The 10,066-nt window shown below is 41.2% G+C and overlaps 1 protein-coding gene across 1 annotated transcript; it reads right to left on the bottom strand.

The window, feature by feature from the left end:
* Positions 1–2,972: 2,972 nt before the first annotated feature.
* Positions 2,973–9,702, bottom strand: SELENOK (selenoprotein K). Its single transcript, NM_001200024.1, has 5 exons — positions 9,510–9,702; positions 6,173–6,263; positions 4,631–4,714; positions 3,600–3,686; positions 2,973–3,335 (listed from the first exon to the last, which is right to left on the bottom strand). The coding sequence occupies exons 1-5, from the start codon at positions 9,526–9,528 to the stop codon at positions 3,332–3,334; spliced, it is 285 nt and encodes a 94-aa protein (NP_001186953.1). The 5' UTR covers positions 9,529–9,702; the 3' UTR covers positions 2,973–3,331.
* Positions 9,703–10,066: the final 364 nt, after the last annotated feature.

Raw genomic sequence — 10,066 nt, 5'->3', positions numbered from 1 at the left:
GGCCGCCGCGGAGTCGCCCCAGAGGGCTCCGGAAAGGCGGGGGCGGGGCTGCCCGGCGCAGGGGCTGCGGGCGGGGTGTGCTTGTGGATTGATTGAGTGGGTGTTGCTGTGATTAGTTCTGACTGTGTAGGGTGCCAGCAACATAGTACACATAGCTTTTCGAGCGCCTAGTGTGGGTCGACTGATAACCCGCATCTTATTTCGTCCTCACAGGCGTCTCTTCTCCTGGCTTCCCAGATACCATATGTACTCTTAGTTTTTCTCATATGTCTTCATGTTCAGTCCAGCCTCTAATGTTGGGGTTAGGTCTTTTCCAGGCACACTCCTTGGGTGACTATCCAGTTTCCTGGCTTTAACAATGAATACGACTCCCAAATATATATATCCAGGCTGAACCTCTCAGACAGATCCGGACTGATAACCAGTGCCTACTTGGTCTCTCCATCTGGATTGTCTACAAGGCACTGCAGACTTAAATATGTCCAAAATGTAACTCTTGATTCCCTCCCCTCTCACTTTCACCATCTCAGTAAATGTCATTTTGATTCTTCACTTGTCGACAGCTTCTACATCCAATCCATCAGTAAATCCTGCAGTCTCTAAAATAGATCTTGAATTCAACCACTTCTCCATTCCTATGCCACTACCTAGCCCAAGCCACTATCATCTCACCTGGATGACTACAACAGCCTCTTAAGTCGAATTCCTTGTCCTGTCCCGCTATGAACTGTTCTTATTTAGTTGCCCACGTTGTTTTACAATATTGTGTAGTTAATACTACTATGTACCCAGCACTCCACTAAGACTTATCTCAAAAATTAGATGTCACTCATGCTTTAAACTCTAATGGTTTCCCTTTGCTTAAGGAACAGAATCTAAACTAACCACCACCTAAAGACCATATCTAGTTATTGCTACATTTCTAATTTCACCTCACAACACTCTCCCCATTCCTTGGCATTTCCAGCTACACTTGTTTTATCTTTCTCAGACATGCCAAGCCCTTCCCGTCATCGGGCTGTTGCACTTGCTGTTCATTTTGCCTTGGATGCTCTTCCCTCAGCTGTCTCATTCTCACGTCTGAACTCAAATGTCACCTCAGGGCTTCCGCAGTTATTCTCTCATCATCCTATTCCCTTTGAAGCATGAAGCATTAGTCTGTAATTATCATGCCTGCTCACTTACTGTCTCCCACACTAGAATGTAAGCTCCGTGAGGCTTTGCCAGTTATCTTCAGTACATGGTAGGTGCCCAGTAAGCATGTGATGACTAAATACTAAATAAAGAACTCTTTGAGGTAAAAATTTAATCACCGTTTTACAGGTGAGTGAAGTGGGATAAAATGGCATAATTCACTCAAGATCATAAGCTATTGAGTAGCAAAGACAAGTGTTAAGCATAAAGTACTCAAGAACCTGTGTTTTACACTCTATCTGAAGTGCAAAGAATACCTGAATGTCAAATGCAGCCAGGACTCTGGGATAAGACCTGAGGAACAAGTCCTGCAGCAGCAGTGCTAGGAGGCAGAAGAGGACCATGGTTCACATGCTCAGAAAGAGCCATCAGTAACAACAATCAACCACCTACTGAGACTCTGCCATGGTCTCCCCGCTATAGAGTAAGGTGGAGGTTTAATAATGCCTCTGCCATTCACTGGCAATACAATCTAGGAAGCTGCCAAACTTTACTGAACCCTTGCATGTATCTGTATAATGCAAATGTCATTATACATTTACCTCACTTTGTATATATGTATACATTATACATATCCCTCACTTTGTCAGAATTTAAAATGTGTAAAAATTCACAGGCTGGGCATTGTGGCTCACACGTGTAATCCCAGCATTTAGGGAGGCCATAGTGGGAGATCACTTTAGCCCAAAAGGTCAAGGCTGCAGTGAGCAGCCACTGTACTCCAGCCTGGATAAGAGTGAGACCCTGTCTCAAAAATAAAAATAAAAAAATAAAAAAACCTGACACATAATTGAAGTGGCCAGCAAACTGTTATCCTTATCCTGAAACCTGCATTGTAATTGCTTCTTTATCCTGAACACTGGTATCTTATGCCACAACATCCCATTTCCTGACAAACGGGGTTGTATAAATGCTGATAAATCAATATAAAAAGGCTTTCACCTGAACACTTGGTTTCAAAGCCTGTTAAACACCAGAAGAGGAATTATGTTTTCGTTTTTCCAATAAATACTTATTTCCAATAAATACTACATGACTATCTTACATGTAGTCACTATTCAAAGGACTGGGGTTAAAGACAACAAAATTCCTAGTCTCAGAGCTTCCACTCTAGTGAAAGAATGTGAAAGTTATCAGTATTCAGATGGAGTTTAAAGCCAATAGGCAGTATTTTGAGTGATGCTATAGAGTGCAAATTTGTAAAGATAGCATGGAAGCCCATGATTTTATTTATTTATTTTTTTTGAGACAGGGTCTCCCTCTGTCACCTAGGCAGGAGTGCAGTGGCATGCTCACAGCAACCTCCGCCTCCCGGATTGAAGCGATTCTCCTGCCTCCGCCTCCTGAGTAGCAGGGATTACAGGTGCATACTACCACACCTGGCTAATTTTTGTTATTTTAGGTTTCATCATGTTGCAGGCTGGTCTCAAACTCCTGAACTTAGGCAATCTGCCCGCCTCAGCCTCCCACAGTGCTGGGATTACAGGCATGAGCCACCGCGCCAGGCTGAAGTCCATGATTTTAAAGACTATTTAGTAAATTTTCATTTTGTAGCTCAGTTTTGTTAGCTATGGCTTTATAAATACCCTGATAATTATATTTGGTAGCAAGTCAGACATGATGTATTAAAGATTGATGAGACAAATATATTAAAAATAAAAATTAATTCAAGAGCACAGATATGATATGCATACTACTAAAATAAATAGTGTGATTTATAAATGAGAAAAAATTAACAATGAACAGTGTTTCAGAAGTTGAAAAGGTGACACTAACAGTGCTAAATACACAGGCTTTTATTTATTTTCTTCAGATTGTTTTTTCGTGAATATAAAGATGAGGAGTCCATTCTGCAACCTAAAAATATTTACTTATTAAAACTATATTAATACTTTAATAAACGATACAAAAAGGTAATGAGACAAACATCCGCATTTATGGAACTGCATGTCAGTCAGGCCAGTTCCCTGCAGAGGGAATTCCCAGCATGACCTCATTCATCTGTGAGGACACAGAGCAGTCCTTGTTCAGACATACACATTCATCTACTGCTCATCATGGTCAGCCTTCCACTTCTTGATGTTTTCCTTCTGCTATGAACGTGCATGTCCGGTTGTCTGCTTCTTAGAGCAGACATTTACCTGAAAGAAAATGTTACAATAATTAGTTACTGGTTATTAATTTGGATCTGTGTGAAAAGCCCAACATATTACATGTTATAAAACCTTTCTCAAAAGACATTTTGATAATAAGGCCAGTGAATTTTTCAAGGGTTAAGATAACAAATATATTTCCAAATAATGTCTGAGTAATTATAAGCTGTTGGGCAGCTTCTTAAAGAAAACATTAGTACAGAAGCATTTTCAAAACAAAATCCTACAAAAGAATTTCAGATCTGAAGTTACCTTCCTCATCCACCAGCCATTGGAGGGGGACTAGGGCCATGCAGATGATTGATTCTACCCATTCTTCGGGGAGGGTTTCCCGGTGGCCTAATAAAATAAAAAGTTAGTATCTACTGTTTGACAGACACAACTTTAATTGTCTCCTTTTAAAAGCACTCAACTAGACCCTTTTCTTTTTCAGCACCCGCATGACCCTAAAACACAATTTAAAATAGAAACTACCATTTTAGGTCAGGAGGCAAAAATTAAAACACTTAAAGGAATCAGACACATAATGCACACAAGGAACTGAGTCAAGAAAGGATTGTGATGAACTGAACAGCACCTCCAGTAATGTCCCACTGAAACCCAGCTCCAGCTGATTTTTGCCAGGTAGAAACATAAGCCTAGCCCAGTGCTACTTGATCTTGATCTTTAAGGCTTTTTTTTTTGAGATGGAGTCCCAGTCTGTCTCCAGGCTGGAGTGCAGTGGCACGATCTCAGCTCACTGCAACCTCCACCTCCTGGGTTCAAACAATTCTCCTGCCTCAGCCTCCTGAGTAGCTGAGACTACAGGCGCACACCACCACACCCAGCTAATTTTTGTATTTTAGTAGAGACGGGGTTTCATCATGTTGATCAGGATGGTCTCGATCTCTTGACCTTGTGATCCACCCGCCTCGGCCTCCCAAAGTGCTGGGATTACAGGCATAAGCCACCGCGCCCGGCAATCTTCTAAGTTTTTAATCAGCAACTGGAAATCCAGATGTTACAATGGAATCTTTAGATTTTAATGTTGGCCATCAGTTTTCATCCTCTAATTTAGGCTTTTTCCATGGGATATTTGATGTATATTTTAGCTTTGTCAGGTTAACTGATTATTATCAAATCAGAGGCAATTTGACTTTTAATTTACAGTAATGCATTAATTTTGTAAAATAGGATTTAAACTTTTAATTTCCAAAAATCTAACTCTATCTACCTAAAATGTCTAATTTAATAAAAGTATACAAAGAGATAAAAACAACTATTATCAATTTAAAAAGCTGTACCCTCTTCCATCATCATATCTGGAATCAGATGAGTTTCCATAGCTTCTTCTTTTTTTCACATCTTGCTGAAGCAGAGTTTTGAAACTGAAACAAGGGGCAGAAAACAACAAAGGTATCACTTTTGACAACATTCTAAAATATATTTCCACGGTTTTTAACTATCATCTCTGTGAGAGGATCACTAAACCCACTTAGCTCCTAACCCACATTTCTTGCAGCCAGCTGGACAACACCATCTAACTTAATCATGTGTCTAAACTGAATGTGCTATGTTGTACACCAAATCTACCCTTCCTTGTATTTCTTATTTGCTAATAACTCCCCTAGACAGAGCATGAAACCAGAGTCATCCCTGACCTCCACTTTAAATCAGCCATCAGGTTTTTACAGTGTCTCATGTTCATTTCCCCTTCAAAAGTCTACCTAACATCTTAGGGAAGGAGGGGCCAAGGGTGGTGTGGCAAAGGCACAGGGCTTCTGGGAATCCATTGAAATGGAATTTTTAAAAATGATATGTAAAATTATATGGAAGGATTTAACTGAGTTTAAAAAGTACTTTTATAAACAACATGGAGTAGGTGAAATTTGTAAGAGAGTAAGTTTTGGATTGGGTAACTTAGGGCCTCTCCTGTGCCCTGTTGTACTTTTCTATGGAACCATCTCTTCCATTTTACATTCTACACCATCTAGTTTATGCTATATATAGCCATAAAATTAAACTTTCTAAACCACAGCTAAGATCAAATTAAGCATAAAGACCACAGCCTGATACTCAAACTTCTATGCCATCCTTCATGTGGTTTCCTTTATCTGGGATAACTTCCTCTGATGTTCACCTCCCAATCATGCCCACCCTTGCAATATGAAGATATTTACTGACAGTAAACTCGATGAAAAAAGGGTCTCCCACATCTTTGCATCCCTACAGTTCCCTGATCATGAGACACTCAAATATATATTCAAATTTAGGAATAGGTAAGACTTCTTAATTATTGATGAACAATTCTAACAAACAGCATGTAAAAGACCAAAACATGCATTTAACTAGTAACTGCTTACAATTATGAAGACATTTAAATTTTTGTCTCCTTTACCAATTCTAACCCTTCATTATAAAAAAGTTCACTACTTTGGAATTTTTTTTAAACCAGGATATAAAACCTTTTATTTACTTGTTATATAATATAGAATGAAAGTTGCACGCACAAAAAAAAAAAAAAAAACAAGAATAGTAGAGAGAAAGTGAGGCCCAGTCATTTAGAATCAGAATTGACAGACCCAGCCATAGGTTGAAGTAGTTACCACCAAGGTTAAGACGTGGTCAAGTTTACCAATCCAACTAACATATACTCATAATCATAAGCTATCTGGTGGTAGCAGCTTTATCACTAAAGTCTATTTCCCTGTGTAAAGCTATTTTTTAAATTGCAATAGAAAACTGTTTCAGGAAAGTTGGGCTTATTTAATATACCTAACATAATGCACATGATGTACTCCTGTCAACTTAAATATCAGGGCAATTAAGAGCACTTCTATACTTACAACAAAACCACAAACTCAGCTATTCCCCAGAAGAAATCTGTTATCAAAGATAATCTCCATGGAGACTGACTCCGGCTATCCAATACTTGTCCTACAGATAAGAATTAAAGAAACTTTAGTGAGTGCTACAAATCCCTAACCCAAGAGGCATCACATTTAATTAGTGAGGTAACAATGATTGGGGTTTTAACTTGCCCATTGTTCCAAATGGCCAACACCAGAAGAAATCTGTGAGCATCATTCCAAGGAAAGGTTCGGAGAAGTAATGTTCCATTATCTAGGGACATTCCTCTAGTATGTCAAAAGCCTACTGGTTTATAAACTTGGTGGGTGACTTCATTCTATTCAACTACTTTCTCTCTTTCTATAAATATATAACAAAGGCTGGGAGCGGTGGCTCATGCCTGTAATCCCAGCACTTTGGGAGGCCGAGGCAGGGGGATCATGAGGTCAGGAGATTGAGACCATCCTGGCTAACATGGTGAAACCCCATCTCTACTAAAAACTACAAAAAATTAGCTAGGCATGGTGGCACACACCTGCAGTCCCAGCTACTCAGGAGGCTGAGGCAGAAGAATTGCTTGAACCCAGGAGGCGGAGTTTGCAGTGAACCCAGACGGCACTACTGCACTCCAGCCTGGGCGACAGAGCAAGAAAAAAAAAAAAACATATATATAAAACAAAAATTTATCATGGTTTAAAAATGTAACAATGGTTACCAATGGTTAACCATTTTAAAGAGTACAGTTCTGTGATATTAAGTACATTCTACATTGATGCACAACCATCACCACCATCCACCTCTAGAACTTTTTCATCTTCTCCAGCTGAAACTCTATACCCATTAAACCCTGATTCCCATTACCTTCTCCGCCCAGCCCCTGGCAACCACCATTCTACTTTCTGTCCCTACAAATTTGACTACTCTAGGAACCTCATAAAAGAAGAATCATACAATTTCTGTCCTTTAGTGACCAGCTTTTCACTTGGCATGTCTTCAAAGTTCATCCATGTTGCAGCATGTGTCAAAATCTCCTTCCTGAAGGTTGAATAATATATCCTTGTATGTATATACTACATTTTGTTTACCACTCATATCTGTTGATGGACACTTGAGTTGCTTCCACCTTCTGACTACTGTGAATAACGCTGCTATCAACATGGGTGTAAAAATACCTCTTTATTCAAGTACTTTGAAGAAACAAATGGGACAGGTGAATATAAAGGAATGCTCACACCACTTCCATATTCCTAAATGTGTTGAGTATTTCTTTTCATTTGCAAAGTCTCTTGCCTGTATAAAAAGATTGCTTATTCATACTCTTACAAGTCTTCGGAATCAGTTATTTTTATAAAATTCTTATAAATTAAAGAGTGTGTATGCTCTAAGTACTAAAGAGAATTTGGCTTGTTCTTCATTAAAATAACTGTTTTCTATAATAGCACTCTTAATTCTAATAGACTCTAGCTTTATCTTAAGCAAAACTGGATCTATTTTTCAAACCACTTTAATAGAAGCTACAACATAAGTTGGTACGCTATATTTCAGCCTTGCAAATCAAGATGTCAGAATATTTTGGGGGAAGAATAACTGTCAACTACCTTTCCTTTCCATTATCCCAAGGGTTAACCCCACTCACCTCTACCCACTCCACTAGGGTTTACTTTTCCTCTTTTCTTGACCAGCTTAATTTCAGATATCCACTTGGATCTAAGCTCTCACTGTGCTACTGACAGCAAGGGGCTACAAAAGTTTAGAGGGTGGATGACAGGCTTAGTTCTCTGCCTCTTACTAGCTCTGCTTCGTTGGCTGATGTGACATTTTCTTTCTCCAACAAAAAATATTCCAGGGCTAGCCATCACATAAGATTGTTGGAAAAAAAAAAAGTCATCTGAAAGAGAAAGATTTTGTCAAGTGCTGATAACACAGTCCTAAGAAGGTGGATCTAATTGGAACCTATCATTTCTTCCTCTGTGATTCTATCTTGCTTTTTCCACTTTCCCTTTCTTAAGGCAGAATGTCCCTTCCAGCAATATCCCCAGAGAGAAGTAAGGTGTTTGAATGCAGTTGCGTTTCTCAACTCAAAGTACGATAAAGGGTGCTAATCGGCTACTTATGTGGACCAAATGAAATAATGCGAACACAGTAAGACACAACAAATACAAGCAATTATTCAATAATTCATACAGAAGCTTCCAGCCTTAAGCTTCTATCACAAAGGCTATAAAACAGGCTATAAAACAGACTAAAGTCTGAAAGCACCCAAAACTAAGACGAAATTTTGATGCTTTTCTGTAGTGTCCATCAATCTACTTGTTTCAAAGATTTTTAAGTGGGAGATGAGAAGGGGAGATTTTTAAAAGTCAAGAAATGCAAAAGTGCAGTCAGCCAGAAGGCTCCTCACTGACTACCTTACTCGTCTCTGGAGAAAAACAGATGACTCAAATAGAACCAAGACCTAGTTCCAGTGATCCACAACTCCTTGTTAAGACTGCGCCAAAGAATTTCACCTGAGTCAAACAGGTGGGCAGGCAGCTCTAGCACTGATCTGACACAGTCATGTCCTTCCTTTCCGGTCATCTTCTTTGTGGGGTCGCAGAATTAAAGTGTCTCGGATTCTCCATTCCGGTAATAATTAACTTGCTCCTAGTACTTTTTCCCGTGCCCCTTGAAATTCGAGCAAAAAGTTCCGTGTTTGACTAGCTACCCTTTCCTGGGGAAAAAGCCTATGCAAAGCTTTCATCTAATTATCATCCTAGGTCGGCTCGGTCTTTTTACACGTTGTAGATACGGGCAGCATAACAGATAACAAGGACGCTGACGTCAGCCTACCAGGGATCGAATCCCGACTCAGCCATTAAGTTACCTCTGTGATCCTGGGCAAGCTATTTAATCTATCTGAGCCTCAGAGTTTCCACCCGTAAAACAGGATTGAATGTGACGATAAGCAAATAATTGAAACACTGTCCAGGGCACAAGCGCTACGTGTACAGCGTCGGCGTCATTGTCCTTACTAGTTTTAAGGATACCGACACCCGAGAGAAAAGACCACCCTCGCAAATTCACAATCAAGCGCTTGCTGTACGAAGGCGGGGTTGCACGGCTCCCAATACTCAGCGTGAGGCCGGCGGGACCTCGGCCCCCGACTGCCGGCTCAAGAGACCATCGGCTGACGCGCCGCAAGCCGGGGCGACTTCGGTCCAGCTCCGCCCGGCCGCGGGGCGCTAAGCCTGGGGAAGCCGCACTGGGCCCAAGATTCAGCGAGAGACGATGAAAGGAACCTGGAGTCCGATCTTACAAGTCACCGGTCGAAGCCACAGCCCGCTCTCAACTTACCGTTCGAGATGTAAACCATCTTGTCCCACTTCCCCGCTTCGGAGCCACCGGGCGCCTGGCCCCTGTCGGTTTCTGTATCTCCCTCTGCTCCCCGCCCTTCGAGCGTCACAGGCCGCGATTAGACAAAATGCTGACGAGGACGAAGGTGGGCAGAGCCCATTGGCTGCTGAAAGAGACGCGCCCCCGACGGGCGTTTTTGCATCGTCACATCCGCGACTTCCGGTTAGGCGGAGGCGGCCGAGCGGACAAGCGAATATGACGTTAAGGACTGCCCTGTAATGCCCGCGGTTTCCAGTCCTCTATCCGACTTGATTGTGTAGAGTTTGTTCGCACCGCCCAGTGAGGGGAAGCTGTTTTCTCGTTGATTGATAGGCTCCGGGTCGGAGTAGGAGAGGCTGCCCCGTATGAATTAGCTTGAAGGGCCAATGACAGGAGGAAATGATTCCGAATTTTCCAGACCTGTTGACGTTTGAGGGTGCTGACTACATGTTAAGGAACTTTATTGTCACGCCTTTGGGAATATACTGCCAGGCTCTTCCTAGATATATTCATTCTCT

The sequence above is a fragment of the Pongo abelii genome, chromosome 2 (assembly GCF_028885655.2).
Source record: "Pongo abelii isolate AG06213 chromosome 2, NHGRI_mPonAbe1-v2.0_pri, whole genome shotgun sequence".
Lineage (NCBI taxonomy): Eukaryota > Metazoa > Chordata > Mammalia > Primates > Hominidae > Pongo > Pongo abelii.
The sequence above is the reverse complement of the archived record's forward strand: the minus strand, read 5'-3'. Positions and strand labels throughout refer to the sequence as shown.